Raw genomic sequence first — 13,404 nt, forward strand, 5'->3', positions numbered from 1 at the left:
TATGTCCTTTCCAATAGTTAAATGGACCAACTAAATATACTGATGATACCCCATCTACTTGAATCATATATTAGACCATATTATATGGCAGCTGATGGTTAAATTCATCGTGGTCTATAAAATTTAGTCTAAAAACATCTTCCTAACATTTTCTTCACAAAATATTCCACTTTCTCTCCAATGCTAACATATACTTCTCAGGCAAACCCCAACGCTCAATGGGTATCTTGAAACTGCAAGTACACATACATACTTGTTATTAGCAAATAAAATCAGAAAGACAATATAAGGATAGCAATGAAAGGAAACATCAGACTCAAATAAAACTATTTATTCTTGTAGAACAATTAAAAAAATTTAAGGGATGGAATCTGGTACCACAACTTCTCACTCAAAGCAAAGAATATTACCAAGGGAGAGTCATAGGGTCGATATACTTTTCAGTGTGACTATCACACCACCATGTGGCCACCAATCCATTTAAGTTATAACACGAGGAATCTATTTGTTAAAGGAACATCTATATAGCCTACTTATATTAGGACACGTGAATTAGTAATGTTGCATGGCAGCGTGACTGACACTTAAATTCCAACATAAGCATCACTTCTGTATGTGGTGAATATTCCTTGGTTGCAAATGTCATAGACATGTATTAAGCCTATGTTGTTTAGGTTGGTACCTACTAAACGTGATTTCATTTTTCAGGCTTATTGATTAGTTTGGTTGCTTGGAAATATGATGGGCAGTAGTGATAAACTGCTGTCCAGATGGTAAAATAGGGCTAAATCGCCGTAGAAGCAAATACATTCCAAACAATGAAAGTTATAACTTATAAGAGATCAACCTGATATGAAATCATCCACATGTTCGCTATCAATTTTCCTGTGAGCCATGGCACCAACCTGAACATTAGGTTAGTTAATGAACAAATGAGCAAACCACCAGATAGTAAATGTATGATGCGAACATATGAGGGGAAAGTATAATGCTCATACCACAAAAACAAGGTTGGCCTTATCGCTGATAGCATGTACATACTCTCGTAGCTAAGCTGACGGAAAGTCCTGAAGTGATGACGTGTTTTCTGTATAAGGAAGCTTTTAAATGAAAACAGAACCATGCATTATTGAAGGCTTACCTATTTTGACGGAGTTGGCAGGCAGATGCTGAGCTACAGGGCTATGTGTTGGAATTTTTGGATCGTTGGACCCGTCCCACTCCAACGACACCGATAATGTCCTCAACTTTCCCACCTGCCCAATCCGTCAGGTGTGAGGTTTTACCACAAAAAGGCCTCGGTATTAGTTAGAGTGGGGTAATACTATTTAAACCTCTTTGGTTTTCTTCACCTCACCGATGTGGGACACTTTGAACACTTCCCCTCACGTGTAACTTCATTTAGTGGTTCATACGTGGAGATCCACATCGGTAATTGAAACTCAGAGATCAGCTCATGTTGGGCCCGCTTGTTTTCAATGGAACTCAGCGGTCGTCTCTATATTAAGAGTTTAGACTTGTTTCCTTATGGGTGACAAGCTCGTTGGCTTGCACGGGCCCGCAACCGTGGGCTTTGATACCATGTTGGAATTTTTGGATCATCGGACCCGTCCTACTCTAACGACACCGATATTGTCCCCAACTTTCCCATCTGCCCAATCCGTTAGGTGTGAGGTTTTAACACAAAAGGCCTCGGTATCTATTAAAAGTGTCCCACATCGCAGAGCCAAGTTCATCGCTTTAATCTGGGCGTGAATCTGTGATTTCTGTGTTCTTCAGTGAACCGCTTTTCTTGAGCTTCATCGCTGAAGAATCGCTTTTCTTAAATCTGCAAAAATAGAATATCTGAGTCTAATATGGCTGGATCAATGAGTTATGAGCTCTGCACTCCCATCTTCAATGGTGAGAACTATGAATTCTGGAATATCAGAATGCGAACCATTCTCAAGTCTCATCGACTGTGGGAGCTCGTAGAGACTGGGTTCACTATCCCAGAATCATTTACTATGGTTGTGGTAGCTGATGAAACGAAAGAGAATGATGCAGCTATTGAAACTCCAACAAACATTGCGGAGATCATAATGAAGGATGCTAAGGCTCTTGGGTTAATCCAAGGAGCTGTGACTGATCAGATTTTTCCCAGGATTTCTAACGAAGAAACCTCCAAAAGAGCTTGGGATATCCTACAACAAGAATTCAAAAGTGACAAACAAGTTAGAAATGTGAAATTGCAAGGTTTACGCAGAGAATTTGAGTATAATAGGATGAGAGATGATGAATCCTTATCTGCATACCTTACTAAACTGTTTGACATCATGAATCAAATGAGGGGTTATGGTGAAGAATTATCTAGGGAAAGGGTTGTTAAAAAATTACTTATAAGCTTGCCTAGAAGTTATGACTCTGTCTGTGCTGTGATTGAACATTCAAAGGATATCGAAACCCTTGAAATCCAAGAAGTGGTTGCCTCTCTGAAGGGTTATGAACAAAGGCTTAATATGCATGTTGAACACTTTACTGAAAAGGCATTTGCTAGTGTAAATGTTGGGTCTAAGTTTCAAAAACTTAGTGGGTTCTCTGGTACTCAAAAGTCAGGGAAAAGTTGGAAGAACAAAGGGATAGACGTGGTGAGTTCATGTCTTCTGAATTCAGTGACTATTGCAATGTCTTTGGTATTCAAAGGCAACTAACCATGTCATACACACCACAGCAGAATGGTGTGTCAGAAAGAAAGAATATAACTGTGGTGGAAATGGCAAAAACTATGCTACATGAAAAAGGCATGCCATACCAGTTTTGGGCAGAAGCTGTGCACACTGCAGTATATCTCCTCAACAGGTGTCCCACTAGGGCTTTGGATAAGATGACTCATTTTGAATCCTATATTGGAAGAAAACCTAGAATTGCACACTTGAAGATCTTTGGGTCAGTATGCTATGTTTATGTTCCCATGAATCTAAGACACAAACTTGAGTGCAACAGTCACAAATGTGTTTTTGTGGGGTATGGAACCAGTGAGAGGATACAGGTTATTGGATTCTATCAATAATAAAATTATATTTTCTAGGGATTTAGTATTTGATGAGAGTGCCAAATGGGATTGAAATGAAAGCTTTGATACTATGATAGAGTTTGTGTTTTTATATGGGTAAGTGGTTTTTATGAAGTATCAAAGCACATATCAAAATAAACCAATAAGAAAGCATGAAGAAATTAAGGTGCGAAGAAGACGGAGAGATTTCTCCTTTTGATTCTATTCAACTATGACTGAATTGATACATCTAGAAGCATAGAGTGAGGGGGGGGAAGGGGTGAGATATAGCTGTTTGAAGGCACACTCACTCATCCACCTCACACACTCATGTGCACAACACATGCTTAACTATAAGTGAGTTGTTATACCATGTGGCACACATCTAGCCTATTAGCTTTGATTTAATCTGAGCCCTACATTACAAACTAAGAACAACTACTTTGAATTACAAAGGAAAACAAGAAACTTGAATCAGAAGGCAGCTGTAAAGCTTAAAAATCAACATTTTCCTCTAAGCTGGCAGTTGAGTCGACTCCCAGCATCTCTCTGAAATTGTTGAACTTCTCCTTTTGGTAGGGCCTTAGTTAGGATATTTGCCATTTGTTCTTCAGATTCGCAGTAAATAAGCTCAATCTCATTCTCTTGTATTGCATCGCTGATGAAGTGAAATTTTCTGCTGATGTGTCTTGTTTTCTGATGAAACACATGATTCTTGGCAATAGCTATTGCTGAAGTGTTATCTCATATTAGCATGGTAGGTTCAAACTGTTCTTCCCCGAAATCTTCCAAAACAAATCTCAACCACTTGGCCTGAGATGTTGCTTCAGCAGCACTTACATATTCAGCTTCTGCAGTAGACAATGCCACTGTGTTTTGTTTGATTGATGCCCAAGAGAACACACCCGAGCTAAGATTGAAAGCATACCCTGATGTGCTTTTCATGTCAACAATACTCCCAGCCCAGTCATTGTGGCAATATCCAATAAGAAGTGCTGACTTTCCTTTTACATATTCAATGCCAAAGTCCATAGTACCTTGAATGTATCTCAGTACTCTTTGTTGTTCCCATATGTTTCTTAGTTGGACCATGCATGAATCTTGCTAAGAGATTAGCACCAAACATTATGTCTGGTTTAGTGGCAGTAAGGTACATAAGGCTTCCCACCAATTTCCTATACTCAAACTCATCTACAACTTTACTTCCATCATTCTTGCACAACCTTTCATTTGCTACAAGTGGTGTTCCCACAGATTTACAACCCTTTAGTCCAAATTTCTCTAGCAACTTTATTGCATATTTCTTCTGATGTATGAAAATGCTCTTCTTGGTTTGTACAACTCCCATACCAAGAAAATGGTGTAGCAATCCCAAATGAGTCATCTCATAGTGCTGCATCATGTCATTTTTAAATTTGTCAAGCATTGTGTCACTACTTCCAGTGTACACAATATCATCAACATACGCATAAACTATAAGAATCCTTGAGTTTTCAACCTTAGTGTATAAAGTGGCTTCGCTAGGACTTCTTTTAAAACTAGCCTTGGTGAAGTAAGAATCAATTTCATCATACCAAGCTCTTGGAGCTTGCTTAAGGCCATATAATGCCTTATTTAACTTGTACATTTTATCCTCCTTGCCTTGTATGACAAATCCTTGAGGTTGATCAACATAGACTTCCTCCTTGAGTACACCATTGGGGAATGCAGACTTTACGTCCAACTGAAATAACTACCATTCTTTCTGAGCTGCAAGAGCTATCAAAGTCCTTATGGTGTCAAGCCTAGCAACTGGTGCAAAGGTCTCATTGAAGTCAATTCCTGGCTTCTGTGAATAACCTTTTGCAACCAGTCTAGCTTTGAATGCTTCCATCAAGATTCAGTTTTGTTTTGTATACCCAATTCACACCTATCACAGGTTTGCTAGATGGTTTGTCTACCGGCATCCATGTATTATTCTTTTCAATCATGTCTAGCTCAGGTTGCATAGCTTTCATCCAAGACAAATCTAGAGCAGCCTCTTCATAATTCTTAGGTTCCATAATGCAAACATTACACTGTGCAATGACTTCATTCAAGGGTCTTCATTTCTTTGGAGTAAAATCATAGCTCTGTGATAGATCAATCTGTGAGCTTGAACCATCAACATTAGAACTCAAACATTCCTGTGAAATATCAAAAATGACCTCAGGGAGTACAATTTCATCTTGAACTTTTGACCCTTGAGTTGGTTTAGATTCTGCTATATCAGTAGTGATTGATACATTGGAATATTTTCCAGAGCTTTAAAAGTGCCCTACATCGGTGGCGTGAAGAAAACCAAAGAGGTTTAAATAGTATTACCCCACTCTAACTAATACCGATGCCTTTTGTGGTAAAACCTTACACCTGACGGATTGGGCAGGTGGGAAAGTTGGAGACAGTATCGGTGTCGCTAGAATGGGGCGGGTCTGACGATCCAAAAATTCCAACATGGTATCAGAGCCCACGGTTGCGAACCCGTGCAAGAGACGACCGCTGAGTTCCATTGAAAACAAGTGGGCCCAACGTGAGCTGTATGAGGTTACATGTGAGGGGAATGTTAAAAGTGTTCCACATCGGTGGGGTGAAGAAAACCAAAGAGGTTTAAATAGTATTACCCCACTCTAACTAATATCGAGGCTTTTTGTGGTAAAACTTTACACCTGACGGATTGGGCAAATGGAAAAGTTGGGGACAATATCAGTATCGTTAGAGTGGGGCGGGTCCGACGATCCAAAAATTCCAACATTCTGAACCACACGCAAGAGTGTCTCACGTCGACCCTTGGCCTTAATGCGGAGCTTTTGCAATAGTTGTGCTGCAAACAATAGATTAAAACAGGCTTCGGGAAATTAAAAGATGAAGTTTGAAAAGAAAACACCATGGAGGAATATGGCTAGGAATATATTAATGTGGTTCGACTTTGATGAGAACCCCTTCGTCAGTTTTAACATATACCGGCTGTAGTCTGCCGGCCATACAAAGTCGGGAATCCATAATTTGAAGGAGGGCCTGAACATACAAACGGATTTGCAAAATAAAAACAATTGCTGAGACAAAAGCAAAAGTGATTTTTGCAATTGCAGAACGATGATATGCAATTTCTGATGCAAGTTGTCATATATGTTTGAGGGGAATGTAATGAGTTCAATCTATCATTCTCAATCTATTAAGGATCCATATTCTTTTTCCGTAAGAAGTCCGCGTGTATTTCTGGATTTAAAATTTGGTACTTTCTGACACAAGGAAATATATTTAAGGTAAATGAAAAGTAACGAACAAGGTAGCAAAAGAAGCAGAAAAATTAAGGAGGCAGGTATTACAATAAAAATGGTTACCTTCCCGACATAAGCAGGCACCAAGGAAGCCTTTTCGAGAACAAAAGTAACGCCAGGGTTCATATTCTGGTTGGAAGGAGCTAGAGGAATCCCAGTAACTTGGCGCATAGAATCTTCATTAATATTCTGTTCAACTCCCTTCACTTCCAAGATGTCCCTCGAATGACGCTTTGAGCATCGCTCCAAGGCTTCTCTCTTCATTTCTCTCTTTTCGATCCTGGAATATAGTGTTCAAAATATTTATATAGTTTGGAAATATCGATATGCAAATTTATAGAAATATCGATATCAGTTGTCTACGATAGAAATTATGGAAATTTGCAATGAGGTGAGTATATCAACTCATTCATATTTAGTCAAATTAGAGAAAATTGCTTAAAAGAATTTTAAAAGTTCAAAATATGCAATGAGTTATGACAAAATTTCTCTTGAGAATAGGTGAATATTGTCGATATTCATTGATTTTCTTATATCAAAATTAATGTAGGGTGAAGTTTGAATTACACCCCTTTCTATATCGATACTTGATTTTTCAAATATTTCCCGAAAATATTGACAATTTTGTAAATATTTAAACACTGGAATACCATTGAAGTGCTAATTACGAAAAGAATGGCAGGCAATCCAGTTGCTTTCACCGATGTCGGAAAAGAATTATGGTGTGTGCATGGCAAAGAGATTAAAACAAAATATGGCACAGAAATTAATAATAAATAAGGAAGATATGCAATCTATGAATAATCAAGCGTGCATTGCAGTCTCGGAGTCCCTAAACCCTAAACCAAATGTGAGAGTAAAATGCTTATTACCTTGTTTTAGAGGTCTTATTTGGATTCCAAACTTTGTGGGTCTTCATCGAATCAGAAAGAAATCAGGTAGGGGATTGGGGGGCTTCAGTCTTCAGTATTCTGTCGTCGATAGCTGACAGCTAATAGCTATAGCAAGCGAGCAAGGTGAGAGAGAGTCTAAAATTGTTTTTTTTATAGATGAATCCAAAATCAGCTACAGGGGTGGCAACGCAGGCGAAGATCGAGACAAAGACAGTCATATGGCGTCGATGTCCTGGTCTTGGAGCCATCGGCGTAAGGGTTTTTTTTTTTTTTTTTTCCTTGAGATTTTTTTTTTTTTTGACACACATATCAACAAGTAATTCATAATAATCGAAAGACATAATCAAAATATAATTCCGAGTATAAAATTGAGTTCATTCTTTGTGATGATGTTCATATAATCAAGTTTAACACAAGAACATTAAATTAAGTTTAGAAAATACTTGGATGAAGAACTCCAAACACCAATAAGATTCCTCTCAAGAACTACAAAAGCGCTGATAATATATTGTCCAGAAAACTTAATTAGAGTGAGAGAACGTGTGAGAGAGAGAGGGGAACTTGTTTTTTCACATGCGTTGCGCCTTATATTTATATTAATCCTTCTATGGTTTAGGAATCCTTTTTTTTTAAATTACATCGATATTTTTATACTAGGAAGAGGGGGAGTTCGCCTAAGTTACACAATGGGCAACTTAATTTAGTATCCAATTCGTCATCCACGAGATTCGAACCTAAAACCTTTCACTTCCAAGTGAAGAGGAATATCACCAGACCGTAGTATTGAATGGCGGTTTAGGAATCCCTTAACAGATACAATAAGTACATGATCCTAACCGACGAGCCATGTTAAATTCCTACTTTTATTTATGCAATCACACATAAATGCTTATATTTACAACATCTGCAAGTTTGCAACCGCAATATAAAATAAAACTCTCTTTCTCCGTCTCTCTGAACATCGGTTCGTTTTGCTGGTGGGGCAGCTTCTGGTAAGACTACAGTTTGCGATAAGATTATACAGAATCTTCATGATCAGCGTCTTGTTCTTGTTAACCAGGATTCCTTTTATCATAATCTAACTGATCGAGAAGGAACTTAAATGAGTACATGAATTAATTCAACTTTGACCATCCTGATAGATGCATTTGACACCGAGAACTGATGACGACGATCAACAAGTTAGTTATTTTCGGCAGTGATGGAAATCAGCTCAACTTGGCCTTACTAGTATTGTGCTGGCCTCTACCTTTCAGTGTCGAAGAAATTGACTTCATCAAATTGAATAACTACCCTTCTTTTTTTTTTTTTTTTTGAGCTAAACTCATGTTTAGATATCTTCGGCGCTTTTACAAACCTTAATTAGTATTTAATAACTTAGATATATATGACTCAAAAGATCTTCCATTTATGCTCCAACGACTCGCAAATCAACCCTATGCAGCCTTTTGCACTCAATGGATAATTTGAAACTGCAGAGGCAAACAAATGCAACATTAAGATATTATTAATAGATTCCGGCAAGATATAGACCAGCATGACATAGAAGAGTAAAGCAAAACGTAAACTGGAAGAAGAAAACATAACCAGACGAGAAACAGTTTTGTGTACAACTGACTATGACACTTAACAAAGTTTAATACACTATAACACTTAAGAAATTACAGTATCTACTTGTGTCAACCATCTGCTCTCCAGTTTTGATAAGATTCAGGTTTCCTACATTGCAAAAAATCCTTCGATCGCTGTTCTTTTGTACTCAAGAATTCATACTAGACCACCAAAAATCACATTTGCAAGCTCTAAAGTTCACATAAACCATCTTAGTGTTTTAACATATCTATTCAAATCGACATTTAGAATTTTAAAAGAGTATTTTTCCTCCATGCTTCTATAAAAACCATACTATCAAATAACTCAAGTACAAATTACCTGATATAAAATTATCTGTATACTCATTGATCTTCCCATGGGTTTCTGCACCCACCTGAACATGTATAAAAAGCCGTTACGGGGATTTCAAATTTCACATACAAAACGGAGCATGAATTAGAGACCTATGAACTGGAATTTAGAATCTCAAACATACCACAAAAACAAGATTCAATTCATCACTGGCAGAATTAACATAGTCATCAGTAAGCTCAGAATGCTAAATAAAGGTAGGCAATGCTCACCTACTACACTAGAGTTGACTCGTAAATGTCGGGTTACAGGTTCCGCAATGACGCGCTTAAGAATTTCATTTGTATCTTTGGTCCGTATGCATTTTTTATCTAGTAACTCCACTTTAGAAATTGCAGAAGTCAAAATTCAAAGCAATTCGTAAGTTCCATGACATTTTGAAGAGGCAGAATGGTGCAAAGGTGAATATAAAACGACTAGGAGTAGAAGCTAACTTACGCATGACTCCACAAAAGCGCCTACACGTTCTTGGTAAACGGACATGGGGTTTAATCTCAAATAACACTCCATTATCTGTTTTTACATACACAGCTCGTACCATACCAGATTTATTAAATTTGCTATCAAAAATCGAACGAAGAGCCTGGACGGGTAAAACACTTAAAATCATGAATTATAAATTAAACACAGTAAAAGAAAAGAAAACAGAGACTACGTATTAGTAAGACATGCATGATGCAATGCTAAAACCTTGGTGGCATGCAGTAAGCCTATGCTAATCTCAATTCCAATGAATGAACTTATGGTTGATGATATTATAATTTAAAGGTCTGTAAGGATAGAATGATAGAATGATACAGTATAAATTGTTTAATTGGACTTTACTGTCTTGATATGTTAATAAAATCCAAAAGTTACTTCAGAAAAATGAAGGTTTGGAATTAAATTTTCCTCTCATATAAACAAATGGATGGATCTATTTAGACCCTAAATTTGCAAAGCTAGAGTCCTTCTATGCATCCAGAAATTCTCTGGTACAAATCGTCGGCGGAATTTGTATCAGTAACTCACTAAGTTGTCACTGATATTTTTCAACAATGATATCAACACCTTATAGTTATCAATTACTTTTTCATTTATTTATTAGTATTTTCATTGACCTAATAATATAACTCCATTAGTTTGAGTTTCAAATAGAAACCTAACCAACTATATATAAGGATTTTCATTAACCAAAGAATATAACTCCCAAGTCTAATCAAGCAAGTTATAGTTTATCAAAAGTTATGACTTTGAGCTGTAGATGACATTTTACTATAGTGGTGAAAAAAAACATCATACCTATAAACCCTAGTGTGGGTTCAATCTCCACCGACTCTCTTCTCCTATCAACTAACTGTCTACCTGATAACACTATCGCTATACTATAAAAAAAGTTATGACATTGAGTTGGAGTTCAAATGACATAAAAATGTATCAATGTAACGTCTAATTTATAGCTCAAGAGCAAACCTGGTAGACAACTCCAGGCCTATAATCATTCACATCTTTCTTTTGTTTGAGGAAGTCAGCGTCTTCCTCTGAATCTAGAATCTTCCACCTCTGAGGAATAAAAATGAAATTGAGGAAATATAATTCTAAAAAAAAAATTAATTAAAAAAGTTTCAAATTTAATTTTTTTTACTGGAATATTAAAGAAATATTTGCTTGAAGAGTTTCTCCTGTACCTTTCGAACGATGCCTTTCCTCAGAGAAGCATTTTCTACAATAAAAGTTGCCCGGACCTCAACATTCGGCGGGGAAGGTATAATGGCATTATCCGTGTCATCATCTTCTGTTTTCTCTTCGGTTGTTGTCGATTCGTCTTCCAACTTCCGTTTCACCATCCTAGTGGATAAATTCTGCGACTGCGACTCCGACTGCCCCCTCTTCCACCTCACCACCATGTTATAGTAGTGTTCCTCCAGTACCTGGGGTTTTTGACTAGTCGAGGGTTTATTAATGAGTAGCCCATTAAAAAAAAAGATATAATCTTATGTACTATTATTTTGTTTCGGGTAGGGGTGATTTTTGGGCTCATCCAATTGAAAACAACTTTTTTAATTTGGGAAGTGTTATTGACACTCCAAAAATCTCATTCTACACTCCTCACAAAGTGTATTTTTCTTTCCTAATACAGAAAGTTTGGAGTGTAGAATGAGATTTTTGGAGTGATAATAACAATTCCCTTTAATTTTTGTTATAAAATTTTGGAATTAGAGTAATCTCAAAATTCTCAAAACATATTTCAAAAATTTATATAATTTATATGTTTTGAATATTCTCGAATTTTGGTACATGTACTAGTATGCTTATCCTTTTTAATATAAAATTGTATGCTTTATATAAAAACAATGAATAAAATATATCCAAAACCAATAATAAAATATAAAAATTGATTGCATAATGCATAGTTTGAGTAATAAAATATCGAAGTATTTTAGTCTAGGGCTCATGTTACATTTTGCGCTCAATTTGAGTAATAAAATATCAGAGTGCATAATTTGACTTGCATATTATTCATTCCTTTCATAACTCAATATAAGTCTAGGGCTCATGTTATCTTTTGTGCTCAATCTCAAGCTAATTACTTAATGCAATAGATATTTGATATTAAGCTCAAGCGTAAAAGCAGGCCCAAACAAAAAATCAATTGTTGTTATCATTGTTTTCGGGGTCATCATCATGTACGTGGCATAACTTAAGTCTCACATAACCTTATTATAACCGAACACCAAACTCATGTCTTTCGATTCCTTAAACAAAATTTCAAAGTTACAAGTAATGTTTGACATTTGGTTAGCCATCAATGGATTCCAATCTTTCTTTGCTTAAAAAGGATTCAAGCTCTCCATGTTGTGTTAAGCAATTAAAAGCCAAACACTCTCGTAGACCCAACAAAAAGCAGTGGTTGCTTGAAAATGCATCAACCAGACCAACCATTAATTATATAATTAAGCATGATGGGATTTTTTATATATGATACTCTGGAGTATTGGTTACTCAAGAATTTTAGCCGTTTTGTAGTTAAAACACACAATAGATAATATCTAACAAATAAAAAACTTGAAATATAAGATACTCTGGAGCACGATAAAATTTCTGTAAACGAGATATATATATTCTCAATCTCACACTTTGGACATATTAACAACTTCTAAAACTTGTCCTCTTCCTCCTCTTTTGTAGTGACCACATACCACATATCTTACTACAAGTCTAATCTCTCTCTCTCTCTCTCTCTCACACACACACACACACAGTGACATACTAGCTAGCTAGAGAGACTAATATGTCTTCATTTCTCTACTACTCTATCTTCATCCTCTGCTCAACCTTTCTCTCTTCCATTGATGGAGTTCTAATCAGGCAATTCGTCAGATCCGACGGGAAAACAGAAAACTTAAGCCACCTCCACTTTTTCTTCCATGACATCCTTGGTGGCAAAAACCCAACCTCTGTTAGAATTATTGGGCCACCAAATGGTACCGCTGCAGGCTTTGGCAGCACTATGATGATCGATAATGCACTGACTGAAGAGCAAGACCGTGCCTCCAAGCTCATCGGAAGAGCACAAGGGTTTTACTCAGTTGCTTCACAACAAGCAGATGAATTTGCACTCCTTATGGTCATGAATTTTGTTTTCGTGGAAGGCAAGTACAAGGGGAGTAGCATTAGCATTCTCGGGAGGAATCCGGTCCTGAATGATGTGAGAGAGATGCCAGTTGTTGGAGGCACTGGGCAGTTTAGGTTTGCTCGAGGTTATGCCTTAGCCCATACGGTTTGGTTTGATGCTAATACGGGAGATGCCATTGTTGAGTACAATGTTTATGTGTCAGAATCCTGAACTTTGTCTCAGGCTAGCCATTTGTTGAGAAAAACCCGTTTTTCTTTTTACTTTTTTATACTTTTTTTATTTTTATTAATCCTTTATAGAGACATCTATTGTACTTAATCAGGGAATGGCTACGTTAATCTTATAACTAAGAATAATCCCTTTGAAATATACTAGTATCTTATGATGGATTTTAGAATGGTGTGCAATTTAAGGCAATCAATCTTTTAACCAGAAATTAAATCAGAGTCACTACCAAATTTCGTTTCTAACACTTGAAGTACTTCATTCATAAATTAGGTAATTACCAAAAAAAAAAACCTATCAAAATGTGGGCAATTGCATGTTCGATTTAACTACACGATGAGACCGATTCGAACCCTAGCTCGTGGTAACTGACGCTTG

At 36.8% G+C, this 13,404-nt stretch overlaps 2 protein-coding genes, 1 long non-coding RNA gene and 1 pseudogene across 3 annotated transcripts; 1 reads left to right on the top strand and 3 right to left on the bottom strand.

The window, feature by feature from the left end:
* Positions 1-154: 154 nt before the first annotated feature.
* On the bottom strand, positions 155-7,246 carry LOC103957684 (annotated as a pseudogene).
* Positions 7,247-7,867: 621 nt separating this feature from the next.
* LOC103957644 lies at positions 7,868-9,764 on the bottom strand. The gene is made up of 4 exons (XR_007258933.1): positions 9,624-9,764; positions 9,398-9,508; positions 9,153-9,207; positions 7,868-8,692 (listed from the first exon to the last, which is right to left on the bottom strand). It is a non-coding gene; the product is annotated as an uncharacterized LOC103957644 (long non-coding RNA).
* Positions 9,765-10,525: 761 nt separating this feature from the next.
* LOC125478372 lies at positions 10,526-11,111 on the bottom strand. Its single transcript, XM_048586525.1, has 3 exons — positions 10,853-11,111; positions 10,638-10,727; positions 10,526-10,549 (listed from the first exon to the last, which is right to left on the bottom strand). The coding sequence occupies exons 1-3, from the start codon at positions 11,069-11,071 to the stop codon at positions 10,526-10,528; spliced, it is 333 nt and encodes a 110-aa protein (XP_048442482.1). The 5' UTR covers positions 11,072-11,111.
* Positions 11,112-12,307: 1,196 nt separating this feature from the next.
* Positions 12,308-13,170, top strand: LOC103957682 (dirigent protein 22-like). The gene has a single exon (XM_009369872.3). It carries the CDS (start codon positions 12,457-12,459, stop codon positions 13,009-13,011), a length of 555 nt encoding a protein of 184 aa, XP_009368147.2. The 5' UTR covers positions 12,308-12,456; the 3' UTR covers positions 13,012-13,170.
* Positions 13,171-13,404: the final 234 nt, after the last annotated feature.

Source organism: the organism of the source record quoted next, unplaced genomic scaffold (genome assembly GCF_019419815.1).
Source record: "Pyrus x bretschneideri cultivar Hongxiangsu unplaced genomic scaffold, Pyrus_bretschneideri_v1 Contig24, whole genome shotgun sequence".
Lineage (NCBI taxonomy): Eukaryota > Viridiplantae > Streptophyta > Magnoliopsida > Rosales > Rosaceae > Pyrus > Pyrus x bretschneideri.